The following is a 19,432-nucleotide window of genomic DNA, read 5'->3' as shown; positions in this document are numbered from 1 at the left end:
AATTTGAGTTTATGTTCTGTTCTTAGTTATCACTACTAATCATACTGTACTCCCTGCTGAGAGAAGAGTTACACACTGAGAAATGCTGATATTAACCATTGGTTCAGAATACACAAGCACAAAATGCTGATGCTTAGCAAAATTAAAGTGCATGCCTCTTTTCTTGAACAGTAATCTACTACCAAGTTAGTGGGCATGATGTTAAGTTATTAGATCTGGAATCTTGTGCATTTTAGAATGTATTGGGTTCAGAATTAATTAGCTAAATATCTGATCTAGCAACCCATATTCATGAGTAACCCCGGTTTATGCAATTCAGCCAACTGAAGTCAAGGAGATGACTCGTGACAGGATTGCTTACATGGGTAAAAGCTGCTGCATCAGGTATTATACTAGGTTCCCTGAGAATTCAGGGCCCTGATTTTGATTTCTACTACATTGGTTTTACACTCGTGTAACCCTGTTGAGTTAAATGGATTTGTGTCAGCTCTAATGTTAATGAGAGAGGAGTATCAGACCCACGGTATTAAGATTTTAGAATAAAAGGCTTTTTAATAATTTGTTATGAATAAACTCTTTTCTCTGAATAGAACCACATATCTTCACTATAAGTGATAAGCAGAGGGATTGAAAAGCTCAATACCAAATGCTCCTGACAGCAAACAGCCTGAGTGTCACTAGGTTATATTACAAGAATTTCCATGGAGGTTGGGGGTAGGCGAAGCAAATCCCACACAGGTCTGTCCTATCGCTTACCATGAATTCACTATCCCAGCCTCTGCTCTTCCCTTGGAATGTCCCCCGCTGGGCTGCATGGTGGTGAAGAAACTGCAAGACATCCCTCCTCTGACCTGCAGCAGGACCACAGGAGTCCCATTGTCACAACACTATCTGATGTTGGGGGTGCAGAATTTGCGCTTCAGCTTGCAATTTTCCAACTTGAATACTGAGAAATACTTGAAGCAGCAACTTACAACATTCACTTAATAACTAATAAGGGTGTAATCCTAGCCCCCTCATGTAAAGAAGTGCACCTTACTCTGCAAGAAGTCACCATGAAACCAGGGAGAACAGGTTACATGTTCACACTGTAATGAAAAATATTATATTGCATTGAAACATATCTTTGCAGTCAGTGTAGGCTTTTGTGGGGAGGAATCCAATACAAAAGTTGTAGTAGAGAACAAATTGCTAATATGAAAGAAATAAAAAGCATGAATTGTTACAGGCAGCATCTAGTGCTAAAATATTGTTGCAGTTTATACAAGTAGCCTGTAAAATGAGATTCTTCATGATATCGAACTTAGCTGCATAAATGTCCAAGGTACAGAAGGGAAGCTGTTTCCTTTAGCAATTTTAAATGAAACTTTCTGAAAGGAACAAAAACAATACAGATGTTGCTATACACAGTATGTAAGTGGTATTTATAGGGTTATTGTGGTACAGGTACAGATTATGTTGTGTGGTATAGTGTAATTAGTCAACTTTAGTTGTCTATTGTACAAAGAATTCTTTGTTGTGAAAATTACAATTCCCAGTTCATATAAATTATTGGTTTCTATTTTCTGCTCTATGTAATTAACTAACAAATGATTTCTAACTAAAAGTGTTTTAAAAGGTTTTAATGAATGTTCTTTAAACTCTTTTCCTGTAAGCTGTAGAAACATTAGAAATTTCCCAATTGGCATAAGTAAGGTAGCTGTGCTTAGTTTTAAACACATACCTACTATTTCATAGGACACTGTTATGGCCAGATTCAGGGCTGAAATTAATGAAGGAAAGAGGAGCATGTGGGATGTAAATCAGTGCAGAATTCAGGCCATAATTTAATTTCTAACTACACTGGTGTCTTAACGTTAATGGAAAATAATTCTTATTCTTTGAGGTTTCTGAATGTTGCCCTCTAAGACTGCTAGCACTTCTGTTTTCCAAGGATGTTTTGTTTTAACAGCATTCCAGTGGGAGTCTAAATTGGTTTAATTAAATTAAATCTGCTTAACTGTGCTACTGTACACACCAAAGGACAAGAAATTTTGTTTTAATAGTAAAAATAATAATAAAAATAATAAGCTGCAGACATCTTGGCAGCTGTACTTAGTTCTTTTGTCACCCTAATCCATTTAGAAATACTGTTCCACATTCCACCAAGCCATTATTCATGTATAGTAACTGAGCTCAACATGAGACTCACATTAAAATCTATACAAAATATAACTTAAACCCAACACTTGTACTATAGCCACATTTACCATCCTGGCAGTTAATTTACAGGTTTTACATTTTCTATGAGATTAATTATATTTAATTAATTAGATGAAAGTGATGTTACTACTTTTCTACCTCTTTGGAGCAGCTTCAGTGCCTGGGGTGGAAACACTGATGGAGGATGCTGATGAATTTGAGAGTGCATCTCAAATAACAGAACCTGTAAGTATCTTCATTTACAGATGTGCCAATCTGCCTAAATAATTTGTTGAACTAAGACTTTATATAAAGCTGAAGGGTATACATGAAAAATAATATCTGCATGACTAGTTATGTGGTAATGGTGATTTCTTCAGTCAGGCAGAAGGTGCCTATTTTGTTTTTCTCTGCACTTGGAACCGTACACATGTCTCGATGGTAACATAGTTCCCATTGAGAGCAGTACAAGGTCCACACATGGATCCAAAGCATTATATGCAACTTCTCTGCTATTAAAGAGGATCAGATAACTATTTCATTAGTTTGGTGATTTTTGCTTTATGCTATATTGACAGCAACAAATTAATTTAATTTCTCAATTTAATTATGAAATTTGCATTTAATATCTCTCAGTGGAATTTAGGCCATTTGATATTAGATGCTAGGAAACTAGTAGAACAATGAAAGAGGTACTTTTAAAGTATCAAATTCTTTTTTTTTTTTTAATGTTAACTCTGATAAGATTTTAAACAAAGTTTTTATTTTGGAATGCAGGAGAAGCTTATAAAGCTTGCAGAAAATACTGTTAAAGTTAAAACTATTTGAAGTCCAAAACGGCCATATGAAAAGACCGAGAGTAGAGTATGGCCAAGAAAGTTACTGTTTCTCAAGCAAACAAAACAAAAACTAAACTAAAAAGTAAACTTCTCCCTCTTACTGGTGAAGTTTAGAAACTTATTTAATTAAGCTACATACTAGTATATTATGAATTAATAAGTGTTGCTCACTTACAGAAATTATAGTTTGTTAGCTCCCTTAAATGCAGATAAGGTGTAATGAATCCCTTCCCTTGAGTGAAAAGTAAATGAGCCAATCCAGTTGTTATTTGGACTAAGGAAAGAAGGGCCCTATTGCTAAGAATTAGCATATCTGGAGTCTGTGAAATAACCACTTAACAAACACTATAATACTATATAATATTTAGCCCTTACGATGCCCTACATCCAATGATGTCAGAGCAATTCACAGATATGAACTGATTTTAAGCCTCTCAACACCTGTGTAAGATAGATAAGAACAGGGACGTATAGCCAAAGGAAGAGGAGAAGTTTGTAGGTTGACCTGAGGCTCCTGTTAACTTATCCAGTTATGCTCTGCTTCACATGGAGCTAACAGCAAACATTGTAATAAATTCAGTCTCTAAACATAGACATTTTTCTTATTGAATTGAACCCATGACTATCACCTTTAATTTTTCTACCATGCCAAAAATTATACCATGGGGGAATATACCATGGGGGAGGTTTCTATGGCTAGCATCTTTTAAAATTGAATTTAATGAAGGAGGGAAGAGACAGGGAAGGAAAATAGTTCAATCTGTTTATCAAGCAAATTCTACAGCATTTTACTGCCTTGCATATTGATTATTTTAGATATATATGTGATTGTGTATTTCATATACCCATATCTCATTTAGAGCTCTGCTAGTCATTCATCACCTTGTCTTTGTGTTTAATGGCATTTTAAATATTATGATGTGCAACATATATAGGAATTTGATTTGGTACTTTTTTTTTGGTAAGTGTTTTGTTTTCCAAATATAATTCAAATGAGTTACAGTTACACACTAAAATATATATAAACTTAAGAAGAAAGGCTGGTCAAGTGATAGGACACTTGTCTGGGACTCAAGACCTAGATTCAATTCCATGCTCCCCCAAAGTCTTGCTGTTGGGTAAGTTACTCTCTGTGACTCAGTTCTTTATTGGTAAAATATGGTGATAATGTTTACCAGGGGTGTAGAGGACTAATACATACATTAAAGCGTGTGAGGCACTGGTACTTATATGGTCCTCTTCACTTACACGGTCCTCTTCAATGAGGTACTTATATGGTCCTCTGCACCTAAGATAGACCAATAAAAGAGAATTATATATATATATAAACCACTACAGTAACTTTAAAATCATATACTCAAAATATACATACTTATTTATTTCTACATAAATAACCTCAAAAACACTTATGCATACCATGTAAAAGCTGAGGGGAATGAGAACAATAACTACATTAATCAAAGACTTCCCAGAAATGGGACCATTTTTCCATGATAGACACTCACTTGGATATACCCCTTCTAAAGGGTGGCTAATCTGCTAATCCAGTTCCACTTTTGCCGAATTTAATGCTAAGAATGTCTTCCAATGCAGTAATATGAACCTCTTGGCATTTAAACAGGTCTTTAGCAGGAATTTCTCTTGAGCATTATTTATATTTGAGAGGTTTGTTTTAATTCCAACTCCCTTAATAAGAATGACCTGTTGTGGTACAAGTCAACAAGGATTAGGAAAGAAGGGTCTTTAGGCAAAGAGTGAGAACTAAGAGGAGAGCTAAAGGGGTTCTTTTCCATGTCCACAACTTGGAACCCACCCTTCAGATCTTTACTTTGGACTTGCCCAAAGCAATGCCCATGCCTGTACTTCGAAAATATTGGGGTAGACCTCAGCTGGTGTAAATTGCCATAGCTCCATTGAATACAGCTTAAACCACCTGAAGAACTACTTCATTATATTTGTGTGTGACCCTTAAAGGGATTGGATAAATTATACATTTACATTTGTTTTGCAATAATGAAAATGACAAGCTAACTTTCTGACAAGCTAGTAATAAACTATTTTTCTCAATGTTTTAGGTTTTCATCCCTAATGATTTTTTCTAAGAGTCAAATGTGAAGTATTCTGTTTAATCTGTCAAATCTGCTGTATGTCAAAACTGGAAAGGGCATATTGTAAAATGAGATATCTAAAGATTATTGGTCTCACTCCTTCTCTTTGCTATAGAATTTCACCTAGTGTCAAATCAGCAGAAAACAAACAAGAAAGTTACTAAATTATCCCAACCTCTGAATTTCTTAGTGCAGCCTATATTTTCTCTGTCTTTTGGTGCTCAGTCTTGCAAATATTTACTTCTACCAATAGGACCTATAACTGAGAATAGTCAATATAAAACTAGCATGACTTCACTTAGCAGTAACTGTTTGTGGGACTATAAACTTTTGGGGACAGATGGACTTTTTATGTACAGTAGAACACTAAACACACTGATGCTGAGCAAATAATAAATACTAATGACAAGTAAATTGATGTATTTTAAACAATAATGTGATCTTCCCAACATTCCAGTTTTCTGCTGCTGAATACAAATTTGGATTAAAACTGAATTTATTTAAAATATGCTTTATGACCTTTCCCAATTTATGATCTCAGCTGGAAATTCTCATTCCTGAGCTCTTTCTAACACAGATTTCGTATACGTTTCATATAAGAAAGACAGCTAGGTGAAATTCTTGGCTTTTGCATTATGTAATTTTGCAGTGAGACTGGATTTTTTCGCCCCAAGATAGCAAAATTCTGCAAAAAATATTTCACCTGGCAATCTTAAGAAAATTCCTTTTAGTTTTTTTTTAAAAATCAGTAAGCTAGAATTAATCAAGAGTCTAAAAAATAAAACATCACAGGAAATGTACTGATTTTACAGATAGTAAGAGAACAAAATGGGACACATGCCAGTGCCATATATCTGGCTGGATCTGGCTGGATCCATATAGTATGGCAGTTGCCTTTTGTTTTAGAATCTGGAGCAAGCATAGCTTGTGATTATCTTTGTTTTTCATGCAACTCTTTGTACTCACTCAACTCTGTCTTGCATGCTGACATAGAAACATATTTTTTTTCTTTGCAAATTATGCTTGTGAGCCAATCCAAGTCAAGTGTAACAAACGGAAAGAAAGTCATCCAACTGCAATAGGCATTTTGTCCTTGATTTCTTACTGTGAAAACAAATACCCCAATAAATTGATTTTAGAGGTGTATTGCTTTAAATATTTTTCTCCTGTTTGCTCTGCTGATTTAGAAGTTAGGTGATTGCTGTTGTTATTAAGAATATATATAATACACACACAGAGTAGATTTTGTTTGGTATATATAAAAAAATCCTTAATGGTTATTAAATTTGTGGAACTATATGAGACTTGATTGTCCTAGGAAAAATTAAAAGTTTAGCTCCTTGATGTACATTAAATTTGAGTATTTCCAATGCTATATAATTTCATTTGAAATTTGCAAATACTTTGCTATTCTTTTTCACTATTTTCTTGTGAGGCTCAGTTCCACAAAACATTTAAACATTAATCTAATTTTAAGCATGTTAATAGTCCCAACTATCGATGTGCTTAAAGTTCAGTACTTTAGTGTAATGCTTAAATCCTTCGCTGGACTGGGGCCAGTGCTCAGCATTGAACAGGATTGGGGCATAAAATAAGAGCTATTCTTAAGTCCTGATCCTGCACCTGTGAGAGTTGTATGGACTATTATTTATATAGCCCCAAGCGTGTACTAGGACCAACTTTTTCAGACCTGACTACCTGCTGAAATTAACAGGTGCTCCAAATGCTTGACACCTCTGAAAATCAGTTCACTTTGGTAGGTGACTAAATATGGATTTAGCTGAGAAACTGAATTTGGTCTTTAACATTTAAATCTCTGTGCCAAATCTAATTAATATTATTACACAAAACTATTACATGGCTAATGTGTCCATCAGCTATTATAGTGTCACTAAATTTGTGTTAGATACTGTAAGACATAGACAAGGTACAAAACAAAAATGGTCCATCAGTAATAATCTAGGCAGTACATTGTCAACCATCTGATGTGATGTTTCTATATACAATGGATCTGATTCTATATATACTCATGTGGGTGTTTGCAGGATAGGCCTCTAAGGATACTGAGTTTTGGAGAGTGCCTCTAGAAAGAATGTGTGTGAGATATTGACTGGTCAATCAGATTGGAAGTCCCGCAGGTCTCCAAAAGCTTTCAAATGCTTTATTTTTATTTTCTTAAAACCTGGGCAAAGTCTTTTTTTGTTTCTCCTTCATAAAAGTGTTGTGCCCAAACTGGACATGCTCAAAAAATTCTGTGAATTTTCATCTTCCTTAAATGGAAAGGTGCTATGATTTTGTATTTCTTTCAGATGTTTGCTTCAAAATCATTGTGTCACATTACCAAAGGTCAGAGAAAAGACACAGTTAAAGTCTCTAAAGTTAGCCCTTCAGTAGGCCACCTTGACCTAAGCTCCATGGCCAGAGAGTAACATGTACAGAATTTTTAATGATGATGTCTTTTGTTATAGTCACGTTTTGCTGAATATGGTGACCATTTCTTCGCAGAGACACTGTGTTTAGTTAAGTTGCTTGCTCCACGTGCTGAATCTTGCTCTGCTTGAAGCAGAAAAAGCTACTTCAGGCTATGTTGCCAGATTCTGCCTCTTTCACACCTCTGCCTTCACCATACAGTGAGCTATGCGGCAAACACCATGATTAAACTTATTTCTCACTTACACATTCGCCAAAAGCACATATTGGCAATGAAATAATCCTGTGTGGAAAAGCAGGGGCAGTACTAAACAAGCATTCTGTCCTCTGAGAATATAAAGAACTTGATGGAAGTGAAAGCGATGAATCCACTTTACTCCCACCTCTAGCCATAGCCATTGGCTAGGCTGCAGATTTTGTACATAGAGTTACCTGTCAGAAAGGACCCTTCATGGAATTTACTTGATGGTACATGCCTTTTCCTCCTATTCCATTGGTCTCTGATAGTACCAGCTAAGCAGGAAGTTCATGTTTTAGCCCTGTGGAACTTAGGTAGCCAGCAGGGTGAAGGTAAACCCTTGCTGAAATTGCCCTTTGGAGATTAGAAGCTTGGCAGCGTTTTGAGTCTTTCTGTTGAAAATTTCCTTAAGAGCAGGGTATGGGCACCTCAGTAATAATACCTTGGGAGGTTTATGTCTACGTGTCCGGGCTGCCCACCATTTAAAAAACTGCTGATTTTAGCAGCTTAAGAATCCATGCCTCTCAGTTTACTCCAGTGCTGCCCACAGTTTTCCAGTCACGCCCCTCTCTTACCAGTCATGGAATCTCTCCAACCCTTCTTCCATTACTGCACAGTTGGCTCAGCAGAGGAGCTTGGGCTGAAGGCAGAGCTGGGAGCAGAACTGGGGATGGTGGTGGAGAGGGAATGAGGGGAGAGCTGGTCTGAAGGTGGAGCAGGGAGTAGAGCTGGGGCCAAGGACTGGGCATGGGGCTGCAGCCAAAGGACAGGAGTGGAGCCATGGGTGGGGGCCAAGCTAGAAGCTGAGTCCGGGCAGAAGCTGAGCCGGGACCGGAGACAGAGCAGGGCTGGATGGCACTCCCTCCCTGCTCCGTTTGGGGCTGGCGCAGGCCCTGCAGTGCCCCCCTGAATGTTCCTCCATGCCTCTGCTGTGCCCCACAGTTTGAGGACCACTGGTTTGCCCTCACTTTCAGCTGTTCTACAAATCTTAAACTGTAGCTGTGCATGCTTTGTAAAGAATGTAATCAGACATGCAGACTTTTAAGATTGTGCATTACTCCAATGCATATTTTCAAAAGCACCTGTCCTCAATGTCCCCATCTCTTCATCAGTACCATACATATCTCAAAACCACCATAGCTGCTTACCCTAAAATTTGGTAAGTCATCAGACACTTTATGTGGGCAGGTTTCATTTTGCAGAAATTATAGCTGGAGGTGCCATGATCAGAGATTATAATGTAAAGTGTTATGTATTTAGTGTCCTGCCTAGCTTGCCATAGCTAACAGGGCTAGAGAATTATGGGATAGCCTACGCTGTTGCTGTCAGTCTTGAGTCTATTAAAGAACTGTCTGGTCTTAAGTATACCTGTGTCCATGTCCGCTAGATTCTCTCTAAGTGCAAAGTAATTGTAATTATCAAACATAACAAAGTGGCAATGAGGATGATGGACCTGTGCCTGTACTGCCACCAGCGAGGAGCAAGAGTAAAAGGTAATGAAAACTCTTTACTGCTCTGTGTGGCTGCAGTAAAGCAGACAGACAAAGGGGGAGGAAGTCCCAACACACATGAATAAAATATGCTAAAATAAAAACAGCAATGGCTACACTTACTGGGCCTCTGGGACATTTTGATGAAACTGTTGAGCAATGGAGGTCATATACTGAGCGTTTTGAGTTTCTTGTTGGTGCAAACAGAATTGAAGATAAGAAGGTGGCAACTTTATTAAGTGTTGTGGGAGCAAAAACATTTAGTTTGCTGCACAGCTTAGTGCAATCTGATAAACCAGATACAAAATCTTAAAGTGACATTGTGAAAATCCTGGAGGCACATTTTTCCCCCAAATCACTGGTAATTGCAGAGAGATTTAGGTTCCACAAAAGGAATCAAGAAGAAAGTGAAACAATTGCCCAATTTGTAGCAGTTCTTAAGTAGCTTGCTGAGCACTGTGAATTTAATGATGTGTTAAATGACACTCTGCATGATAGACTAGTCTGCAGTCTGTGCAGCGAAGCAAGACAGAAGCGCCTATTGACAGAGGCCAAGCTCACCTTGCAGAAGGCTATTGAAGTTGCAGTTTCCATGGAACTGGTAGCAACAGAAACACAACAACAAAATGCATCAACGAGAGTGCATAAGGTGTCAAAAGAACATACCAACAAGCTAGTGGGGAGCTGGGAATGTTACCATTGTGGAAAGCCTGGTCACCATGCACCGGTGTGCTGGTGTAAAGACCTAGTATGTTGACAGTGTGGCAAAAAGGGACCCATTGAGCGTGCCTGCAAACAGAAGAAAGAAGAGTCAAACAGAACAAGCAAGCAGGAGAAAAGGAAACCTGCTGTCTGGCAGACCAAAAAGAAAAATCTGCACTCTGTAGAGCAGGCTCAGGATGATCAAAGTGACACCCAGTCAGAAGAAGAAGTTCTGCTCCATGTCTTGTCCATGAGAGTTGGCTCACATGAATACTGGGTAACCCTGCTGTTGGAAAGTAAACCTGTACTCATGGAACTCAGGAGCAGCAGTTTTGCTGGTCTCACACACTGTGTATAAGGAGAAGCTAAATCATCTTCTGCTTAAGCTGACAAAGATTGTTCTGAAGATGTACACTGGAGAAGCTGTACCTATGTTGGGTACTACTGATTTTAAAGTGGAGCTCAGTGGACAGACTGCTCGATTGCCACTGTTTGTGGTGGAAGGCAATTACCCAGCCTTATTGGGAAGTTCATGGCTTAGGAAGATCCAGGTGAATAGGACAGAAGTGCACATGAAGGCTAAAGGAGAAACAGGTCTGACAGCTGTATTAAAGAAACATGCTGCTGTTTTTGAAGGAGACCTGGGAAGTATGAAGGGAATCACTGTGAAACTGAATATTAAGCCTGACAGCCAACCAAAATGTCTGAAATTTGCCATGTGCCATCAGGCCAAAAGTTGAAGTGGACCTGGAGTGCCTGGTTAAGAATGGAGTCCTAGTACCTGTTACCCACGGCCAATGGGTAACCCCAATCGTTCCAGTATTGAAGAAAGATGGCTCCATTCGGATTTGTGGGGATTTTAAGGTTTCTGTTAATCCTGTGTTGTGTGCAGAGTAATACCCCCTTCCCTGCATTGATGACCTCTTCGATGGCTTGGCTGGTGGACAAAAATTCAGCAAGATTGATCTGTGTCAGGTGTATTTATAGATGCACATCAATGAAAAGTCCCAAGAGTTGTTAACTATTGTGACGCATAAGGGGCACTCTCAATACTGTCGCCTTCCCTTCGGAATAACATCTGCTCCAGCTTTGTTCCAGAGGGCAATGAACCAGATCTTGGGAGGCTTGCTAGGAGTGCTGTTTTGTCAAGTGCTATCTTGATGACATCCTGGTCACTGGCAAGAATAAAGAAGATCACCTTAAGATCTTGGATGCTGCCCTGCAAAGACTGGAAGAGTACAGCCTATGAGTCTGCAAAGACAAATGTGAATTCTTCCAGTCCTCTGTTGAATATTTGGGACATATCATAGATGTTACGGGCCTTTGTAAGGCTCCTGCAAAAGTGAAGTCTATTGTGGAAGCTCCATCTCCCCAAAATGTGAGCCACCTTCACTCTTTTTTAGGGCTACTGAACTATTATGGAAAATTTATTCCACAGTTAGCAACACTACTAAAAGCACTACATGAACTGGAGGTGGACTGAAGCCTATGATGTTCCATTTAACAAGGCTAAACACTCATTGCTAAATTCAGAGGTTCTGACTCATTTTAACCCATCTTTACCTCTACAGTTGGCTTGCGATGCATCTCCTTATGGCGTGGGAGCAGTTGTGTCACACATTATGCCTTCTGGAGAGGAGAAACCCATTGCTTTTGCATCATGCACCTTAAGCAATGCAGAAACTATCTATGCCCAATGGGAATGTGAAGCACTTGGAATCATTTTCAGAATTTGGAAATTTCGACAGTACTGTTTGGACGGAAGTTCACACTTTTCACTGATCATCAAACTCTAACATCAATTTTTGGACCATGCACAGACGTTCCATCGTTGGCTGCTAGTCGTAGGTAATGGTGGGCATTGTTGCTTTCCTCACACACATATGAGATGAAGTATCAGAGATCCACGCTGCACTGCAACATAGACAGTCTCACAAGACTTTACCAGTTAACCATCAAGATATTGGCCAGAGAGAAATCTTCTACTTTGAACAGGTGGAGACCACACCCATCATCGCTACTCAAGTAAGGAAGGCAACCCACATTGACTCAGTTATTATCCCAAGTTATGGACCTAGTGATGCATGGAACTTCTCTACGGGACTCTCAGGTCTTACCCGACTTTGGTCCCTACATGTCCAGGAGGATGGAGTTATCAATTTATTCTGGTTGCTTATTGTGGGGATGCGCGTCATTATTCCACCACTACTGAGATTGCAGATGTTAGCACAGCTACATTCAGATCACTGTGGAATAGTGCACATGAAAGAAATTGCATGAAGCTACTTTTGGTGGCCTGGCCTGGACAGTGCCATTGAAGAGAAGGCAAGAGCTTGTACTTCATGTCAGAGTGTGAGGAACACACCTCAGTTGGTGCATGTTGGCAGCATATTCATATTGATTTTGCCAGCCCATTTGAAGGAAGCATGTTCCTGGTTGTTGTTGATGCCCATTCTAAATGGCCAGAAGTTTCTCTGTAATGCCGTCCACTACTGCTGAAAGTACTACCAGAGACTGCGTGTAATCATTAGTTGTTTCAGTCTGCCAGAACAACTTGTGAGTGACAATGGACCGCAGTTCATCTGTCGGGAGTTTGAAAACTTTATGAAAGCAAATGGAATACATCATATCACCTTAGCACCGTACCACCATGCACCAATGGATTAGCAGAAAGGTTTGTGCGGACAATGAAACAAGCTTTAAAATCTTCATGGAGATATTTGTCCATTTGAAAGTGTCTGGACGCCTCCTTACTATCTTACAGAAACGCACCTCATGCTCTGACCAAAGGGTCTCTGGCCTTTCTGATGATGGGATGACAGCTGTGCACTTGCTTTGATCTGCTGAAACCCTCCAAACCACAACAAGTTGTGCAACGTTAACAGCACAACCGGGTCATCAGACGTGCACACAGAGCAAAAGACCGAACCTTTAGTCCTGAACATCCTGTTCTAGCTCGGAACTATGCTTTTGGAGCTAAATGGGTCCCTGCTACAGTCATCATCCAGACAGGACCTGTTTTCTACACTGTCCAGACTGCAAATGGTCTCACCTGGTGGCAACATGTAGATCAGTTGTTGCCAGGTCATGCAAGTCCCAAGGACACGTCTCCAGTTGAATGGCCTGACCCCCCCATTTCAGGGGAGGTTGCCTCGAGCCAAGAGTCACCCATTTCTGACTCTCCTCTTCCTTCCACCTCTGCAGCAGATACAGCACCCTCACCTGTTCAAGTTATGAGTCCTGAGCCCATTGTTAGACCCGCGCCAATAACACCTCCTTGTGTAAGAACACCCAGAAGTCTGCCATAATCCACCTAGAGAGAGAAGGCCTCCTTAACGGTTGAATTTGTAGCTAGTGAAAACCCCCGTTTATGGAGCAGAATAATCCCTGGGGTTAGCCTGGAAATGAGGCCATCTACCCTCATTCCCTTGTTTAGTTATTGTTCTGTTAAATGGACGTTTACAGTAAGGGAGGAGGAATATATTATGTATTTAGTGTCCTGCCTAGCTTGCCAAAGCTACAGGACTAAAGCATTATGGCATAGCCTACACTGTTGCTGTGAGTCTTGAGTCTATTAAAGAATGGTCTGGTTTTAAGTATACCTATGTCCATGTCTGCTAGTTTCTCTCTAAGTGCAAAATAATTCTAATTATCAAACATAACATACAGCTGGTTACTACCTTAACTATGAAGAGACTTCAGTGTCTCCCTAAATGCAGGATGAGAGCATGTATAACTGAGGGCTTGTCTATAAGAACATTTAGTTCACGGCAAGCTGGGGTGTTTATCTGTCCTGCACTAGCCTGTGTGCACTAACTGTCCATGTGGACTTTGCTGCCCCACACTAAAAGTTCCCTAGAGTGCTTTAATCTACTCCTGTTTCAAAGCAATGTGGGTTAAAGCACTCTGTGGTAGCAGGGTTCACACAGACAGTTAGTACAAGGCAGGCAAGTATGGGCTACCTTTACACCTCAGCTTGCCCCAGGCTAAGTGTTCACATGGACAGGCTTTGAGTGAGCAGCTGAATAATCTGGCAGAACATCAGGGCCCTGGTTCAGGAAAGCATCCCTATTTAGAAAAACTCTTAAGCATGTGCTGAAAATTAAGCATGAACTGAAGTGTCATTAAAGTCAATGGGATTTAAGCATATGCGTGCTTAAGTGCTTTCTTATATTTCAGTGATACTCAGACCTCAGGGGTTCAGGAGCCATTAGTAATCAACATTACCCAAAAGAGCCAAAGAAGTATGAATTCATTGTTTCATTAACTCTATATATTATTCTCACAGCAAATTGACTAACCAAGTATTATTATTTTATCAACTACAGTTGGTTAAAACATAGCAAAAGCATCCTGACTGATTAATAATTTAGATTAATTAATAATTAAATCACACAGTGTTTTAATATCATGTGCTGCAAAGAGCCGCGGGGGACACATGAAAGAGCCTCAGTCTGAATATCACTGCTCTATTTTGATCCAGGTGAATGGTATTAGGAGAGGTATCATCTCATATTATCAAACCACTAGATTTCCAAGCCATACCCAATTCTAGAAGAGGCCTAAAGGCCCAATCCTTTAGCTCCATGAGCTCCTACTGAAGTCAATGGAAGCTGTGAGGGTGCTTAGCATCTCTGAGGAGACATTCAGCACTTTGCAGGATTGGCCCTATAATGGCAGAGGTGGGTGCATTCCTGGCCCCAAATACTCTTAATTAAGAAAGCCTCAAGTCTTTTAAAAAATATTAATTTTAAATTAAGAGGTTTCTAAACATTTTCTTTTTTTTTTTTTTATTTAATTTAAAATGTAGAAGGGTCTAATCCTTTGCAAATGAGGATCATAGTTTTAAGACTTTTAATATTTTTGGCAACACAAATACAAGATTTACACCCCAAAATAACAATGATTAAAATACAGCCTGAATCATCATGCAATCAATCTTTTGCTTACATTTCACACACTGAAGCATGGATAGGTCCTTAATGCCCTTTTATTTTATTTCTGTAAATAAGAAAGCTAGGTATAATTTAGCATAAACCTCAGTGTGGAAAGAACTAGCTCAGTAGGTGTTTTCTTTTTTTTTTTTTTTTTTCCTTTTTTTTGTATGTTTGGTATAAAATGTGCTGGCAGGCTGCCACGTGGAGCGGAAAGCTTGTAATTTCAATTACATGGCATTTCAAGTAGAACGGGCCCTAATGTTGAAGATAGAGATTAGAGGTGGTTGCCAATACTGCAACAAAGCTTTGAGGAGGATTATTATTTTTAAATTACCTTAAGAACCAAGTTGACTAGCTCACCCTGTGTGCCTGAGTAGATTGTGGAAATTGAAAGATTAAATAGTTGGTGAACTCTAATAGAAAAATGAATGTTGTGTGAAAAACCTTCACACGATATTGTGCAGAAAGATTAGCTGCTTGAATAACAATCATCCTTCTCAGCTTCCTAGTCAGGATTAATCACAAGGGCACACTCGCAGATAATTTGTTGAAAATGGAATTATGTGACTGTATTTGGAGGCATCTGTGACAAATGTTTCTATTTAAGCTTAATTTGAGAGAACTGGTGAATTGCATATGAGAATGCTTATGAGTGTTTTTCTTTGTTGTGGTATTATATCCTGAAGCTGCTAGTAAAATTTTCACTTAATGAACAAAAATATGCATAACATAAAGTTCTGTCAAAAATTATTTATATTTCCAACTTGTCAGGAACTAATTACTAAACAAAGAGTGCATTTCTAGGCAAATTCTAATATTTTTGCATTTTCCATTTAACTATCTTGGTTTTATTGCAGCCAGACAGTTCCACTTGAAACTTTTCTTCATCTTTTATTTGTCTTTTATGCTCTTATCCTCAGTCTAAAATTGCTCATTGCAAGCTGCTCTTGGAGACCTTGGTTTTGACTGCAGAGAAGCTGGCAACCAAAGGCAGCCTTCATCCATATCTTAAAATCTCTTCTTATTCTTTGAATTCATAAGGGATGCTGTGGTCTAGAATGAAAAATATTCTCCCTGAAAATCACATGTTAAACTGCTCTATATTTCTAATAAAAGGCAGTCTTGAAGGAACGATTTCTGCTTGAAGCCAGTATCCCCTCTTGGAGTGTCTTATGTTGTTCTGGTAAAGCTCTTTATATTAGGGGTTGAAAATTCTTAGGCCTTGATGCTGGCATCGGATCCACTAGGACAGAGCATTTCACTTATGCAGAACTCCATAGAAGTCTGTGGGGCTTCACATCTGCGTGAGGGTCCATGATAGCAGATTCAATTGCAGGATCAGAACCTTAGTGTGTATTGTATTTCTTGCAACAGGAATTTCACCAATGACTTTTGGCACCAGGCTAATGTGGTGCTAATGCCTGAGGCATGTACTATGAGATCTAAAAGACACTCTCTTTAACATGAGCAGTTTGTAACTACTGCAGATTTCCTCTACCCCATTCCAGCATCATTAAGTTACAATATTCTCCAAAAATGCAATGAACTGGTTAAGGCCTTGATTAAATTTTGGCCTCTTCCTTTGTATTTTTTGGCTAAGTGATCTAAGTAAAGAATACAAAAATAAATATATTGTATGCGAAGACATAATAAGATGTGGGGGAAAAAACTTAGTAAAATATTGACATATGGCTGACCTGAAAAGTTGGCACATCCCTTGACAATATTGCTTTAACATTTTTCTGATGCTATGTTACATTGCCATGCCTTCATTCAGAGTTGGTGAATGAGGCCCAATGCGGTTTCCATAAATAAAAATGACAAGGATGTTCTTTCTGTGATTTTCTTGTATTGAGGTGTAAACTCCTTATTAATGTAAACAGTCCATTTATAAAATGTAATGAAACATTAAACGTCAGGCATAGTTTGGAACTTTAATGGCAAAGAAGGTATTAAATAAATTGAAATCACCCACATTTATAGCCAACACTGACTCAGTCTACCAGGTTGAAAGGAATAAGCAGGATCTACCATTGTCACAGTTGATTAAAGTCTGAATTAACTGAAGTTGAAATGTTTGCATAGAAATAATCAGGAGTGTGTTATTTAAGGAGATCAAGAGGCTATATTATAGCACTAGTTAGCTCCTCTATTGTTATGCTTCAGGGTAAAGTTGCACTGTGCTTGCGAATGTAATTTGGTCTGCTTGTACTATAGCCTGGCCAACAGACAGTAGACTAAATTCTGTAAAGTGGCACAGGGAGATGTAAATTACACCTTCCTACACCAGCAGAAGTGCCTTGCACCCCTGGTGGTTTATCTTAACTTACATAATGTTACTGCTGCCATCTGCCCTCAGGCTTTCTGTGAGGGGGGCGGGGCAGCTTTAAACCACACTAGAACGGCGTAAGGCCTCCAGTGGTTTAGCAGCACTTGAAGGGTGCTGGATCAGCATGCTTCCCAGTCACTGTGGTCATGCCCCCTTTTCTAGGCAACACCATCCACTTTTCAGGCTATGCTGGCTCCTCAGCATCTGGAAGTTGCACAGCTGTGTGATGGGAACACTAGGGGCCCTTATCAGGGTTTACACTAGTGCAAAGTCTGAAGGGACTGTAGCCCTCAAAATGTAAATCATTTTTCATCCAAAGCCAAGTAAGATTTATGAAAAATTGCTCTCCCTGCTCTGCCTCCTGAATGATTGAAACCTGTTTTGCTATATCCCTGAAAGCCCAGCATTCAAAGAACGATCACAAGATTCACAAAATTGCAATTTTATTACCATAATAACTCATTGGCTTTGTTTGTGCTGGTTTTCATTCTCATTCAGATCATTATCAAATGAAGGTATTTATATGGTGCTGTTTATGTTATAGTCATATACACTGTTTGTCACTAAATTTCAGATATTTAGTGCCTCATGTACACAATAACTAATAGTGTCATATTGCTTTGGCCTTTGGCACATTATGGCCTGACTAGTAGTTACTGATATTTATGATGTTGCATATACTGTAAACCTTTTCATCAAAACATGACAAAGCATTTGATAAACTGATTACATACTGTGGGATAGGTTCTACCTTCAGCTATTTCATTAACTTCACTGGGAGTTGAAGGCACATGCTGAGGGCAGAATTTGGATAAATGAAACTATGTATGGGTATATACTGAATGCATGTAAATATATGGGTGTATATATTTTAAACCATGTTTATTTAGGTCATTTATATGTATACTCCCATAAATTCTATATGTCTTCATGTAGGACTCTGTATGTGCATAATTGAATGACATCTCTATAGCTGCATAGATGTATCCAATGTGTGTGTGTCTTTATGAACATATATAAACATGGAAACATATATTTTCCCTTATATAAATGTCCATGTATATCTAAATAATCAATATAAAAACTATAACATAGGGCCATATTCTGATCTCTTTCTCCAAAGTGAACACACTGAATAGCTCCTTATGCCCGGGATAGCCCTATTGATTTCAGTTGAACTGCTTATGGAATAAAGTGTTATTCAACATAAGTAAAAACATTGCGAACTGGCCTTAAATAGCTATGGTCTTGATCCTGCAAACACCTATGCATGTCAATAATTTCATGCATGTGAATAGTTGTAATGAGTTCATTGGGCCAGATGCTGAGAACTCACAGTTGCTACTGAAGTTGAAGATGCTCAAAGCCTCTCGGGATCAGGCCAATGCGGGCTATTCATATCTCTGAAATTAGTATGATAGCAGGATCAGGTCTAAATTTGTATGGTTTACAGTCTTCTCCACATATTCTATTTTAACATTTGGGACCAAATAGGAATAACTTTAATTGAAATGGGAGTGCTATGAAAGCAAATTTGCAAACTGAAAATGATACCAGCATTCCAAAAATTACATCACTAAATAAATATGCCAATTAAAATTTTGGACAGTTTTGATAGTGTTGATTGATATGATTTAATATATGGCCAGTTTCTCTTTCCTGTGCAAATGTGGACCTTCACATTTTAGATAATTCTTTATAAACACAACATTCTACAATTGTATGGTCAAATCTAGGAAACAATTGGAGTTGGACACTTAAAAGTTGGTGTTCATTGTTTTGAATAGATCTGAAATAATATAAAATATTCTGTATAGCAGTGTATTTTGAAGAATTATGTTTATTTTTTGGGAAAATAGCAAAGGTTAGTGCAGTACATACAACTAATTTTTACTGTTTAAAAATCGCTATGTCTTTGGATGAAATATTTTGGCAATGTAATAAAGTATACTCGATATTCAGATACATACCTAAGAATCTTTTAATTAATCTTTTTGCTCATTGCTTTTATGACTAAGTCCTGAACATCTTGTCATGTGTTTTAGTTTATGTCAAACAAACAGATAAAAATTCAAGTTTACCTCTATAATTTCATATTTTTTTTAAAACGTCTTTTAAAAGCATGTTGAACAGTTCCAAAAACTTGTAGGTAACTCTGAATATCAAGTATTTAGTAGT

The 19,432-nt window shown here is 38.4% G+C and overlaps 1 protein-coding gene across 3 annotated transcripts in view; it reads left to right on the top strand.

The window, feature by feature from the left end:
* Positions 1-19,432, top strand: part of CUNH8orf34 (chromosome unknown C8orf34 homolog) — a 239,953-nt gene that overhangs the window by 195,954 nt on the left and 24,567 nt on the right. For all 3 annotated transcript variants that reach the window (XM_067553651.1, XM_067553650.1, XM_067553652.1), the window contains one exon: positions 2,354-2,427. In XM_067553651.1, coding sequence (XP_067409752.1) covers positions 2,354-2,427 — 74 coding nt within the window. The remainder of the gene's footprint in view (positions 1-2,353; positions 2,428-19,432) is intronic.

The sequence above is a fragment of the Emydura macquarii genome, unplaced genomic scaffold, assembly GCF_026122565.2.
Source record: "Emydura macquarii macquarii isolate MOO-44397 ecotype Brisbane River unplaced genomic scaffold, CSIRO-AGI_Emac_v2 contig_1477, whole genome shotgun sequence".
Taxonomy (NCBI): Eukaryota; Metazoa; Chordata; order Testudines; family Chelidae; genus Emydura; species Emydura macquarii.
This window is presented reverse-complemented; position numbering and strand designations above follow the sequence as displayed.